Here is a 15,234-nt window from a genome sequence, read left to right as displayed (position 1 = left end):
TGAATGGAAAAACACAACCTCACAGTGGTACATGAATTCATTCTGAAGGGTATCTCCTCGAGTCCTGAGCTGCAGAATATACTCTTTGGGCTGTTCCTCATCATCTACATGAGCACACTGGTGGGCAACTTGGGCATGATCATCCTCACCAAGGTGGACCGCAGGCTCCAAACACCCATGTACTTTTTCCTCAGACACCTTGCTATTACAGATCTTGGTTATTCTACAGCTGTGGGCCCCAAAATGTTGGTAAATTTTGTGGTGGATCAAAATACGATCAACTATTATTTCTGTGCTACACAACTAGCTTTCTTTCTTTTTTTCATTTCTTGTGAACTTTTCATTCTGTCAGCAATGGCCTATGACCGCTACATGGCCATCTGTAATCCTTTCCTCTACACGGTCATCATGTCACAAAGGATATGTCTCTTGTTGGTGGCAATCCCCTATCTCTACAGTACTTTTTTGTCTCTTCTAATCACCATAAAGATTTTTACTTCACCCTTCTGTGGCTACAATGTCATAAGTCATTTTTACTGTGACAGTCTCCCCTTGCTATCTTTGCTTTGTTCAAACACACATGAAATTGAAGTGATAATTCTGGTCTTTGCAGCTTTTGATTTGATTTCCTCTCTTCTGATCATTCTTGTGTCCTACCTGCTCATCCTCATAGCCATTCTCAGGATGAAGTCAGCTGAAGGCAGGCACAAGGCTTTCTCCACCTGTGGATCCCACCTGACGGTGGTCATAGTGTTCTATGGGACTTTGATATTCATTTATTTGCAGCCGAATTCAGGTCACTACTTTGACACTGATAAAGTGGCTTCCGTATTTTATACCCTAGTTATCCCCATGTTGAATCCCTTCATCTATAGCTTGAGAAACAAAGATGTAAAATATGCCCTACTGAGGTCATGGAAAAAGATATGGAATACAAATGCCTGCATTATGGGGCTGGGGCTGTAGCTCATTGGTAGAGCACTTGCCTCGCACACTGGAGGCACTGGGTTCGATCCTCAGCACCACATATAAATAAATAAATTAAATTAAAAAATATATAAAAAACAAATACCTGCATTTGATACTTTTGGAATGTATAGAAAGCAAAAGTGCATTCATTATATATTTAAAGATTGGTCTTTTTGTATTAGTCAGACTTCTAAATATTATAAATATGTAAGTGAACAAAATGGTAAAAATTGTTGCTTTACTTGATGGGAAGAAATTAATTATAAACATAATAAATCAGTAAATGTTATAGTAAAGTAATGTGTGTTTAAAGTCCTCAGATTCAAACTGCAGGTAGAATGGTATGCTGTAGGGGCATTAAAAAAATCTATCATTTATCTATCTATACACAACACACACACACAACACACACACACACATATTTTGTTTGAAAAAGTATTGAGATTTTTTTGTTGTGGTTTTTATAGTTTCATGTATTACAATAAACTTTTCAGAATCCATATGTGTGTATGTTTGTTATGTTTGCTTCCTTTTTTGGATAAGAAAAACCTTTTGTTTTAAGCTTTAAACACTTCAATGGATGGATGGTATCAAAATTGAACTTTATTGTAACTTACTGCAAAGTGTTCAGCAGAAGATCTATCTTCTTGAAATATTTCCAATGTATAATACAGTACTTTTGTATTTAAATGTATAATACAGTACTTTTAAATACATGTGCAATGTTTACAAGAGATCTCTAGAGCGTATTTAGTTTCAGTAATTCAGATTTTCTATTGACTGAAAATTTTTCATTTACCAAATTTCTACTACATGTAAATATTACTCTACTTTCTGATTCAATTTGAGAATTTCGGATACCTCATTAATCAGCTTAATGCCGTATTTGTCCTTTTGTACCTGGTTTATTTGATTTAGTATCATGTACTTCCGGTCTATCCATGTTATCTCATATTAAAGTAGATTGTCTTTAAAATCTAATTCATATTCTACGACATCTAGGTGTTACATTTTACATATTTAGATGGATATTTAATCTCAAATATGAAAAAAAACCTTCTATAAATTTTCCTCATAAATGTAAATGTTATCATTGGATGGATATTTAGGTTGATTCCACACCTTTGCTAGTTTTAATTACACTGTAATGAAAATGACAGTACTAGTACATCTCTGAGACACTTATACAAGGGCTTTCTGACAAGACCTTGAAGCTGGATTACTTGCTCTTACACTCTATTAATAAATAAATAAAGCCACAGTTGAACATAAATTGTTCCTGACAGCAAATAATTTGTCCAAATTTCATTTAGCTTTCAAATGCTTTGGGGATAATCCACTAATTGTTTAGCACCTCCTCAGGGAGAGTCTCAAACATGAAAAAAAAAAATTCCATAAATTTTCCTCATAAATGTAATGTTAAGAATCCCCTGGAAGAATCAAGAGAGAAGGTTCATTACAGGTAACAAACACAGAAAGTGTCATATGGTGTTGTATGCTACCTGTACCTACAGAAGTGGTCAGTGTGCTCGGGCTTTGCCATCTGATGTAAGAGACCAAACCTTATTCAATTCTGTGCTTTGTGCAGCTCTGTAAAGTCTGAGCAGTAATAAGTCCTCCATTCTGTTCTCTGAATGCTAATTTTTAAATATTTTCAAATGAGTTGAGAGGGTAAGGATCTTTGAAGCACATACTTTGTGTGTGTGTTTTAAAAAATATTGAATTTCACATACACATATAATTTTATATCTGAGATCACCCAAAAATGGGAGGAAGGGAAGCCTTCAAGGATGATAGAATGTGAAACTTCAGTGACTTAGTGTTTTGTTCTGATATTCTTCCAAACAAGTGGTTATTTAGTGACCCCAGGCCCTTTCAGTGATCCTTTTAAAAATCAGTTTAAATTATAAGAATTATGAAAATATGTATCTCATCTCATCTGTTCCTCATGTGTTGATGAAGAAGAGGTGGTTACAATTCAATATTATATGTGAAAGGTATTCTATGAATAATAGGAGACCTTTATGTTTCCAGTTTTATGGTGGTGGTAAATGTTCTTTTTGCAGTGGAATCTGAAAAAACTTTTCTCAGACAACAGCACTAAAAATTAAAATGCCAGCATTCAGTAGATTATCAACTATGAAAGAGCAATTTTTTTTATCTCCATTGAAGTCCCAATCCAGTAAACAGAAAAGAAATTAATCTCCTTACCTTTTTTGATACTGATCCTGTGCACTTTATTTGTAGTTTTTCATGATTAGAAATTAAATCAAACAGTAACAGCAAAAGACAGGCTTTACATGGTTTCTTATTGTACTTAGGTATTTCTTGAATGTTGTACTCTGATATTCTTTAACATACTTATGATTAAAGAAAGGTGTGTGCTTCCGACAGGGTTGATTATCAGTTAGCCACAACCATACAAGCAAAATTTTCCATTAGTTAAATGTCGATTACATGTAATCAGCTTTATGGATAATGTGATAAAATTTCATGATCCTCTTTCCTCATAGCTCACTTACACACTGTACTCAATATATTTTTCACTATAAAATGTGTCATTTTTAATTTTTAATGTATAAGCTATTTATGATCATTTTGCACCAGTGATAATTACCTTAAATTCCATGCACCTACTTCTATGCTATATTTTTCAAACCTCAGGCTATTAGAAATATTCTGAGAAATTTTGTTTACTTAAGCACATATTTTGTGCATTAATGGTTATATCATATTTGGAAGGCATACTTATGCCCTTAGTACCAAAAAGATTTCAAATCACAATCAGGAATCTGTGTATATATATCAACTTCACTGTGTTTTGTATTTTGTCTTGTGTCTGTGATATTATGTCAGGTAAAAATTTTATAAAACAGAAATTTATAAAATTTATTTTTTAAATGTTTCATCCACTTAGCCCCCCAAATTTGATAAATCTTCATTCTATAAAATCAATGCCACTGACCTTTTTATCTTCTAATTTTCTCATATTTCCTTATGCTCTCGTAGGTCTTGCATGTAACTTACATCAGCTTTGTTACACAGGAATAAGAATATCTCAATTCTAATGGCAATGCCTCATGAGGAAATTTAATATATTAAGTATATTAATATCAAGGTAACTTATACTAAAATATTGTTGAACTACTTATGAAAAATAAAAGGCAGGAAATATAAACCACAGCAAGTAGTGTTTCCAGTGTTAGTCCTTGAGTATATTTGAGGAGGGGGCATGAATGGGAATTGGTATAAATTGCATGAATCCATCACACTTGACCTGTTCCTCACTAGTCATCATTTGACACCTCACAAAGTGATGAAGTCCACGAAAGTGCTCATCTGAATGTGTAAAAGAAACTTCTTTCAGGTAGGTTTCTGTCAATATTATCTCTCTCTCTCTCTCTCTCTCTCTCTCTATATATATATATATATATATATATATAATCATTCCAGAATTCCTCTCTAGTTCCATCCCTTCTACCTCCCCCTCAATCCCCTTCTTCTACTGCACTGATCTTCCTTCTATTTTCATGGAATCCCCCCACCCAACCTTTTCCATTTCCTTATTTTTCTCTAGGTTCTGTAGATAAAAAAAGAATTTTGATCTTTGATGTTCTGAGTCTGGCTTATTTTTCTCCAGTTCTCCTGATTTATCAGCAAGTGACAAAATTTCATTATTTTTGTAACTAAACAGAACTTCATTGTGCACATATACCACATTTCTGTATGCATTCATCTGTTGATTGACACCTGGGATGGTTCCATAATATGGCAACTGTAAATTGCACTGATATAAACATTGTTGTGCCTGTATCACTATAGCACGCTTATTTCAGTTTGTTTGGTTCTGTTTATGAGAATAGTTTTTAAAATTATTTGCCTAACATAATCTCTATACCCACTAAATAAACACGTAACATAGACTATATGGAAATGTGTACACATTTATTCTGATTATACAAAGACAATTTCTAAAATGGTCTTTTGTAGTTTTCCATCCGTACACCTACCTAGAGTGCTCAGAATTTCAGCTCTATCATCTATAAGTATATAGATTTTATAGGATTATGGATTGATGTGTTGAAATGTATTCATTTTTTGAATTAATAATTACAAATATTTACTATGTCATTGATATATCATGATATCATTTAGTAAATGTAATTAATAAATATCAAAATGATATTGCAATTATATAAGTGACAAAATTAATAGTACAATAATTACTTACCAAACACCCAAAGTTTACGGAGTGTTTAACTCTTTTTATTTTTTATTTATGTCTCTATATCTTTATCAATATCCTTATATATTCTTATTACTTTTCTCTGAGTTTATCAGCCTTGGAACAATTTTATTGTTATGGCTATTACATCTGAATGGATACTAGATGTAGTAGTATTTTTAGCAGCTCAGCAGCCCTGGAGCCATTAGATGCTAGTAGCAGTACACTTCCCAACTATGGCAATCAAAGTACCTACAGATGTTGAAAAATGTTTTTTGGTAAGTGAAACCACCCTGGTTGATAAACACCATCCTGTAACTCTCTCTGTTTCTATATATTTTCATCGTAATGACATATATAGAGTTTATTTTTGAATGGTATACATTTTAAAGTTTATATATATAATACATATATTATATATATATATATTATATATATATTATTTTCAATAGCGTTGAATAACAAATGTTCCTATGATGACAACATTGGAAATCTATTGATTCAGCTACTTTGTCTTTCCAGAATAGACTTTCCAAAAAAAAGAAAAAGAAAAAAACTGGATGGGAAAACCCAACCTCACAGCTACGCATGAGTTCATTCTGAAGGGCATCACCTCACGCCCTGAGCTGCAGGCTCCACTGTTTGGGCTGTTCCTCATCATCTACATGAGCACACTGGTGGGTAACTTGGGCATAATCATCCTCACCAAGGTGGACCAGAGGCTACAAACACCCATGTACTTTTTCCTGAGACACCTGGCTCTCAGTGACCTTGGTTATTCTACAGCTGTGGCCCCCAAAATGTTGGTGAATTTTGTGGTGGATCAAAATACAATTTCTTATTATTTATGTGCTACCCAGCTAGCTTTCTTTTGTGTGTTCATTACTTCTGAACTTTATATTCTGTCTGTGATGGCCTATGACCGCTATGTGGCCATCTGTAACCCTCTCCTCTACAGGGTCATCATGTCACAGAGCATATGTCAGTTCTTGGTGGCAGTCCCCTATTTGTATGGGATCTTTGTGTCTCTTCTAATTACCACAAAGATTTTTACTTCACCCTTCTGTGACTACAATATCATCAGTCATTTCTACTGTGATAGTCTCCCCTTGATATCTTTGCTTTGCTCTAACACACATGAAATTGAAGTGATAATTCTAATTTTAGCAGCTTTTAATTTGCTTTCCTCTCTTCTGATTGTCCTTGTGTCCTACCTGCTTATCCTCATAACCATTCTCAGAATGAAGTCTGCTGAGGGCAGGCACAAGGCTTTCTCCACCTGTGGATCCCACCTGATGGCACTCATAGTATTCTATGGGACTTTGTTATATATGTATGTACAGCCAAAGTCCAGTCACTCTTTTGACACTGATAAAATGGCTTCCATATTTTACACCCTTGTCATCCCCATGTTGAATCCCTTGATCTACAGCTTGAGAAACAAAGATGTAAAGTATGCCCTACTAAGCACATGGAAAAAAATATGCAATATCTTTTCCTAAAGGTATATAAAATAAGCCATTTAAATCAGATTTTACAACAACCCAGTCTGTTTCATTCCAAGTTGTATTAGAAGCAAAAAAATTGACTCAATATATATAATCAGTAATCAGCCTTCTTTGTACTAGCCAAATTTTTAAATGGTATGAATGCACATATAAACAAAATGAATGGCAAAAGAATTTCCATTCTTAAGCATGACATATGAATTGTGAACATAATGAATGATTACATTTTATAATAAATTATAATGGATTTGGATTGTGCTTAGACTATTAGTGTATGTAGCAGAGTCCCATGATCTATTGGAGAATGAGTATTGTGTATGGAAGAGAATTTACAATGTTTTTGTTATATTTTCAAGCATTGCAATAAGCTTTCCACTGTCCATGTTTGTGTGTGTATTTCTTTTCTTATATGAACACACTCATTCCATTTGGGTCTTTATGTTCTTGTGGCTTGTGTTAGACTCAATCTTGACTATGGTAACAGACGGCTTAATGTAACATGATGATATGAAGAAAAGAGTCATATGAATGTGCTAACCTGCCACTTTTCCATGTGGGGATCTTAGGCATCTTCTTTATGCTCATGGGATCCCTGACCTTCCCATAAGAGTTCAAGGGAGTCTATTATCACAGCATAGTCAGCTCTGTAGCCACTTGTAGCTTCAGTGCAGTTTCTCATTTTGTCTCTTTCAGTACATGTGTATATACAAGTGAATGCACCAGTTGAGATTAAGGTCTCGAATTCAATTAAAGACTCCCATGGTTTATTCATTATTTATTATCCTTACTGTTCAATCTGAATTCCTTTCTTTCTGTTTTGGTTCCATGGATAGTCACTCTTCCTTACATCAGTAAATGCAAGGAATAATTCTTTAAAAAAGCCTTAGTCTGTTAGTTAATATTATTTTGGCAGAATATGCTTATTCTATGATAAACTATGTTTGTAGTTCTTGTATTTCCAGTGCTCTGAGTTGGTGTAACCAGAGATGAGCCCATGATCCCTGCTGTGCTATGTCTATTTGGAGTGTAATATGCCATGGTTTTGCACATCATCCATGAGCTTCTCTAAAATTCTCCGTGTTTCCTTCATTGTTTTATGGTTTAGAACTTACTGCATTTTGTTTACATTATGAAGTTACAGTTACTAGAATAATAAAAGCATATGTATATTGTCATTTAAAGAAAAAAAAGTGCTAAACATACTACCAAAAGCACTATAGAGATTTAATGCAATTCCTATCAAAATCCCAATGGCATTCCTCATAGGAATAGAAAAAGAAATCATGAAATTCACCTGGAAAAATAAGAGACCCAGAATAGCTAAAGCAATCCTTAGCAAGAAGAATAAAGCAGGTAGTATCACTATACCAGATCTTAAACTATATTTCAGAGCAATAGTAGCAAAAACAGCATGCATTGTATTGGCACCAAAACAGACTGGTAGACCAATGGTACAGAATAGAGGACACAGAGACAAACCCACAACATTACAATTATCTTATATTAGACAAAAATGCCAAAAACATGCATTGAAGAAAATACAGCCTCTTTAACAAATGGTGCTGGGGAAACTGAAAATCCATATACAACAAAATGAGATTAAACTCTTATCTCTCATCATGCACAAAACTCAACTCAAAGTGGATCAAGGACATAGGAATTAAACCAGAGATTCTCTATCTAATAGAAGAAAAACAAGGCCTTAATCTCCATCAAGTGGGATTAGGCCCCAACTTCCTTAATAAGACTCCTGTGGCTCAAAAAATTAAAACCAAGAATCAATCAATGGCATTGATTCAAACTAAAAAGTTTCTTCTCAGCAAAAGAAACAATCTGTGAGGTGAATAGAGAGCCTGCATCTTGGGAGCAAATTTTTACCCTTCACACATCAGATACAGCACTAATCTCTAGGATATATAAAGAACCCCCAAAGCTACTGCTATTTGCATAGCTCCTTTTTTAGATATCAAAAGTTAAAATTGGTCACTGACATTGATTATCTGTGTATATGTTGTTCGTATAAATGGACTGCCTATTTGTGTGAATATTTGTGTGTATAATTGTTTATGATTCAGCACAGAAAATATCCTTAAACAAAATCAAAATTCTAAAAGATTGATTCATTAATTAATTAAAGCTTCTAATATTTACACAATGGAAATACATATTAAAAAGTAAATATGTCACAGATTGGAGAAAACAGATACAATTATGCAAAATAGAAATAATAATTAAAGGTCAAAAAGCCATAGAAAAGTGAACAAAAGAGGGACATAACAGAATGTACAAAGCTTCAATTTTATAAAGTATAAATTTTATTATAAAAATAAATCAAGCTGGGTGCAGTGGCATATACCTGTAATCCCATTAGCTCAGGAGGCTGAGGCAGCAGGATTGTGAGTACAAAGACAGTCTTGGAGACTTGGTGAGTCCCTGTCTCTAATTAAAAAACAAAACAAAAATGGGCTGGGGATGTGGCTCAGTGGTTTATTGCCCTTGGTTACAAGCTCTGGCACCAATAAATAAATAAATGAACACATAAGTACATTAAAATAAATTTAAATCAAAGATGGACTAATGTGAATAGGTGAAGTTTATTTTTAACAATTTAATTTTGAAAATCGAATATGATTTAAGAGTGGTATCATGTGGTTATATTTAACAAACTCTTTGCAATAAAGCTTGAAGAGAGATGCTTACCCTGTAAAAGGGAAATAGGGAATTGAGTCAGGCTTTTGACTTGAAACCCAGTTTGGAACATACCAACATAAACCCAAGTGACAGGAAGAGTCCTTTGGTCCATACCCAAAGGTGTGCATCTGAGACTTAGTGACTAGAACTCATAATCCAGGCCACAATGAAACTGCTTCCATGATGTTTCTGCTAGCCTTGGGTAGCAGCACAGGAAGCAAGACTATCAGCTTGGTAGCATGGTAGAAAACGGAGCATGTGCCTTTGTCTTAGGGTTCATGGCCAGGTCCACTGCAGTGAGAACCAGCAGGAGCAGAAAACAAGGGGCCTTACACCCAAGGCAGAGTTCACAGATGAAGCCACCTATCTGGGGAAACATTTCAAATATATAATAAACTTATGTATTTGGCAAAATAAGGGAAAAACCTCTAGCTAATTATCATGGAGGAGTCCAAGACAAATAATGAAGTGAAGAAAGAAACCTTCAGAAGAAGACAGTCACAAGCGTATTACAAAATTTACTTAAAATCTCTGCAAACTTACAGTGTTTGTAGATATATACATTCATAGATAACCAAGAAAAATGGTAACTAGTACTACAGAGTGTTTTCAATACCTTATATAAGATGTTTAGTTTTTTTTCCCCCACATTTTGGGTAATCAAATAATGCAGCAATGAGCATGAGAGTACTAGAATATTTTTGAGATCCTAATACAAGATACTTCTGGATAAAACCCTGAATTTGGATTACTGGCTCATATGATCAATTAATAAGCAAAGTCACAATTGAAAACAAATTGTCCCTGACAATTAGTGGGTAACTTCCAGGTCGTTTATTAATCTCCAAAGGCTTTAGGGATACTCTAATAGTTGTTTGGCTTCTCCTCAGGGAGAGCCTCCAAAGGCAAAAGAATCCATAAATTGTCCTTGTAAATGCCATGCTAACAATACAGGGGGATCCAAACAATAGGTTTCACTGCAGGTAACAAAGACAGAAGGTTTCATGTGGTGTGTATGCTACCAGTATCTATAGAAATGGTCATATTTCGCTATGGTCCTGCCATTTAATGTTAGTGATCATTTCTTATTTGAGTTCTGTGCTTTCAACTCCATGATACCAGAAAAAAAAATAGGACTATATGTCTAATTGAAGCCAATAGTTACTGGAAGTAAATGATCAAGGAATTGGAATTGTGTAGTTCTGGGGATGTAAGCCAAGATCTTGTGGATGCTGACAAGCTCTCTGCCACTGAGCAACTATTCCCATATGAAATGGCAACATTTAAATTGCAGTCATTCTGTCTTTCATCTTGACATACTTCCAAACACTTAGTTACCTAGTGATTTAAGGCTGATTTGCTTTTTAGATTTTTATTGATTTATTTTAGTTATAAGTAACATTAGGACTTATTTTGACATAATTATCTAACTAGTGTATCCAGACTGTTTGTGTGACAATTTAAAAATAGTTTGAAATTTAATGATTAGGTAAATAAATATATAAATATAATTCATTCCTTATCTCTTCATAAGCAAAAGGGAGTTCCCACTTCATAATAAGATATGAAAAGCATTTTGTGAAGAGTCAGACTTTTAAGTCCTCAGTTCTACTGTGATGGTAAAGTATTAATTTTACAGCAGGATCTGAGTCTAAAAAATTCGATTATAGGGTTAAAAAATTAAATTCCAGTATTCAGTGAAGATTTTAACATAAAAACCAGATTATTTTTTCAATTGAATTACAACACTGATGAATGCAAACATTTTTCATCTTTGCTTACTTATAGAATTTCATATTTACCAGGTCACTTTTAAACTTTTCATGATTACAATTGAAAACAAACCTTAACAACAGAAAACAAGAATTACTCTATTTCTTGTTGAATTTATTGAAAATAGCTCTTTATTCTTTAGTCTAAAATATTTCATAAGTTTTATTTAGTAATATTGTGTATTTGTAAGATGTCAGGAAGTCACGTGAATCTAAGCAATATTTGATGTAAGTTAATTGTCCATGGCATGAAATCTGTTTATAATTAATGTTGTCAAATTGTATGATTCCATGTCCTTGAACCTCACTTGTAGATTGATGTCATGACAATTTTCACTATTTAAGTTGTCATTTCTAACCTTTTTATTTAGAAAACATTGATGCTCACAGAATTTTATTCCAGTAGTAATTTTTTTCTTTGAATGTCATACATCTGCTCCTATGCTATACCTGTCCATCTCCAGTCTTTTAGAGATGCTCAGATAGCTTTGATTTGCTTATATGCACATTTGTATGCATTACCATATTTGAAAGAGGTTTGAAAAAATTTTGATCAGATTTGAAAAAATTTCTATGAATTTAATGGACAGTAATATTTCAAATGACATCCATCAACCTATCCATGTCATTTTTTATTGTTTTGATGGTATTATATATCATATTAAACATTTACACATTGTAGAGCTTTATAAAATTTATTACAAAATTATTTCAACCTTTTTTTCTCATTGAAATACAGTATTTCTTTCTCAAAAGCAAATTTTATGAGTCTTCCTTGTATAAAACCAGTGCCAATCACTTTCTACAAATTTGTTTAGATTACCTCATTTTCACCCAGATTTTTGCATATAAAATACTAAGAATCTGTTACAAAGAAGTAAGGGTATCTTAATTATAAGGACAGTGCTGCAGGAGAATATTAACATTTTAAGTCAATTTACATCAAGGTGACTTACACTAAAATATTTCTAAAATTGTTAGGAAAAATAGAAGATAGATAGTCCAAACCAACAGCACACTGTCCAATTTTAGTAAGTATGGGGTCATGGAATAGAGTTTGGATGTTTTGTATATTCATCCTATGTCACTTGTTCCTCATCTATTCATTATTTTAGTCCTGGAGAAGAAGTGAAGTGCCTGTGCACAAGAATGCTAATTTACGTATATAATAAAAACCTCTTTCAGGTAGGTAACAATTTTAAATATATATATACATATATATACATATATGTGTGTGTGTATGCATACATATGACAGTATATAAACAGTATATTATATTTATAATGTAAATGTACAGTTATATTGTATTTATTGTATAAATATAATGTACTGTTTATAACAGTAGTACCTATAAACAGTATATATCATATATATAAACAACAATACAACAGAGACATTAGGTAACTATCTTTGAGAAATATTTCAAGGTAACATAGACACATGGAATCACTGAATCACCCTTCATTCTCATTCTCAACAACCCTGTTTTTTAAAGGCTGTTTGTTTTGTACAAGAGAATAATAGTTAAAATATTTTTTTGAAAGTAATCTTTGTAATCAATATGCTCACATATAACTTGGACAGTATGTATACACATATATATTTCTTTATACATATATAAAAATAACTTCTAGTAATATTTTTATAGTTTTTATATTTGTATACACTGACTAGGCTAAGGGTTTCAGTTTTAACTAGCAGTATGTAGATTTTATAAGATTATGTCAAAGTAGAAAGTTGTATGATTTTATGAAATTTGTTAGAAATTTTTACTATGTAATCCTCATAGAGGGCATGTCATTAAATTAAATATAATTGGAATTATGTGATTGTAATTATAGAATTGCAAATAAAAATATAGAACAATACAATTATTATTCGTAATTATATACCCAAAGTTTTTAAATGTTTAAGCTGTTATCATTTTGCTTTATGTATCCACATAACTGTATCTGTATTTCAAGCTCTATGTATCTATCCATGTATCTACAGAAAGTCTATCTATTTATGTATCTATCTACTACCTCTATCTGTCAAGGTTTTAGAACCTCAGAATGAAATTGTTGATCTAGACACTGATTTAGGCAGAATGCTCAGTAGTTTACCTGATCTCTAACCTAGCAGTTTCCTTCACAATTGTGACAAAATATCTTTAGATGTCACAAAATTATCATTAGTAAGAAAATTATCCTAGATGAGAATGAGTAGTTGATCTCTGATTCCTTTCTTTATATTTTTTATTTGTAAAGACACATTTTTTGATATTTTAAATATGAAAGTTTGGACATAGCTTATTTACCCTAGGTTTGCATAATAAATGTTAATCTCTTGCAAATATTTGTAATAAATTGACCTTGATATTGCATTTATCCAGAATAGGCTTTCTAATAAAAACAAATGGAAAAATACAATCTGACAGTGGTACACGAGTTCATTCTGAAAGGCATCACATCACGCCCTGAACTGCAGGCTCCATTATTTGGGCTGTTCCTCATCATCTACGTGATCTCAGTGCTGGGCAACTTGGGCATGATCATCCTCACCAAGGTGGACCAGAGCCTGCAAACACCCATGTACTTTTTTCTTAGACACCTGGCTACTACAGATCTTGGTTATTCTACAGTTGTGGGCCCAAAAATGTTGGTATGTTTTGTTGTGGATCAGAATACCATCTCCTATTATTTGTGTGCTACACAGCTAGCTTTCTTTCTTGTGTTCATTGCTTCTGAACTTTTTATTCTATCCGCAATGGCTTATGACCGCTATGTGGCCATCTGTAACCCTCTCCTCTACACGGTCATCATGTCACAGAAGGTATGTCATATACTAGTAGCAGTTCCCTATCTCTACAGTACATTTGTGTCCCTTCTGGTCACCATAAAGATTTTTACCTTACCCTTCTGTGACTACAATGTCATCAGTCATTTCTACTGTGACAGTCTCCCTTTGTTACCATTGGTTTGCTCAAGTACTCATGAAATTGAAGTGATAATTCTAATCTTAGCAGCTTTTAATTTGCTTTCCTCTCTTCTGATTGTCCTTGTGTCCTACCTGCTCATTCTCATAGCCATTCTCAGGATGAACACTGCTGAGGGCAGGCGTAAAGCTTTTTCTACCTGTGGATCCCACTTGATGGTGGTCGTAGTGTTCTATGGGACTTTGCTCTTTATGTATGTGCAGCCTAAGTCAAGTCACTCTTTTGACACTGATAAAGTGGCTTCCATATTTTACACCATAATTATCCCCATGTTAAATCCATTGATCTATAGCTTGAGGAACAAAGATGTAAAATATGCCCTACAGAGGACCTGGAAAAAGTTATGCAATGTTTTTCCTAAAAACTACATACAATATGAGTCATACACGCCAGGTTTGTATGGAAACTTGTGCTGTGTTTCTCCAAAATAGCATAGCAAGCAAAAATATGCCCTAAGAGATTGACCTTCTTAGTCCTTCTCAAACTTCTAAATGCTATGAACTCACAAGAGAACAAAATGATGAAAAACACTGCCTTCTTTAAGGAGGAGATTAATTTGTCATATGATAATTGAAGCAATTCATCAGTATAATATAATTGGTTTATCATCTCTATACTATAGAGTGTATGCTGTGTGAGAATAAAAAAAAGAATAACATGTACAGTTAGAAGTGGAGCTAGCCAAATTTACAGCCTTAACTATTATAGTGTTTAGTACCCATGTTTGTGTTTGTGAACCTGTTGTCCCTTGGGGTAAGCACAATTGTTCTGTTAGGCTTTATACACATATATAGACATGTTCAACTTAATTGTGGTATAGAGAGGCTCATGTAACACAAGGATTCACGTGTCCTAAGAATATGCACAAATGCCACTCCTCCACTTAGAGTCTTAGAGTCATTCCCTTTTCTCATCTGTATCCTTACTTTCATATATGAGCCTGAGAGGACCTATTAAACCAATTTATTTGACCATTTAGTAACCCATAGATTCAGCAGTGCACCTAGTTTTGTCTAATCCAGTCCTTAAATATATATGAGTAGATGCACCATTTAAGATGAATTTCTAAAATTCTTCCATAGATTCTTCCAA

At 33.4% G+C, this 15,234-nt stretch overlaps 3 protein-coding genes across 3 annotated transcripts; all 3 read left to right on the top strand.

Moving 5' to 3' along the window:
- On the top strand, window positions 1-966 carry LOC101977999 (olfactory receptor 8K3). Its single transcript, XM_005342393.3, has one exon. The coding sequence runs from the start codon at window positions 4-6 to the stop codon at window positions 964-966; it is 963 nt and encodes a 320-aa protein (XP_005342450.2). The 5' UTR covers window positions 1-3.
- A 4,788-nt stretch (window positions 967-5,754) lies between these two features.
- LOC101978277 (olfactory receptor 8K3-like) lies at window positions 5,755-6,696 on the top strand. The gene has a single exon (XM_078045018.1). It carries the CDS (start codon window positions 5,755-5,757, stop codon window positions 6,694-6,696), a length of 942 nt encoding a protein of 313 aa, XP_077901144.1.
- Window positions 6,697-13,562: 6,866 nt separating this feature from the next.
- LOC101975758 (olfactory receptor 8K3) lies at window positions 13,563-14,573 on the top strand. Its single transcript, XM_078044885.1, has one exon. It carries the CDS (start codon window positions 13,563-13,565, stop codon window positions 14,571-14,573), a length of 1,011 nt encoding a protein of 336 aa, XP_077901011.1.
- Window positions 14,574-15,234: the final 661 nt, after the last annotated feature.

Source organism: Ictidomys tridecemlineatus, chromosome 4 (assembly GCF_052094955.1).
Source record: "Ictidomys tridecemlineatus isolate mIctTri1 chromosome 4, mIctTri1.hap1, whole genome shotgun sequence".
NCBI lineage: Eukaryota > Metazoa > Chordata > Mammalia > Rodentia > Sciuridae > Ictidomys > Ictidomys tridecemlineatus.
The sequence above is the reverse complement of the archived record's forward strand: the minus strand, read 5'-3'. Positions and strand labels throughout refer to the sequence as shown.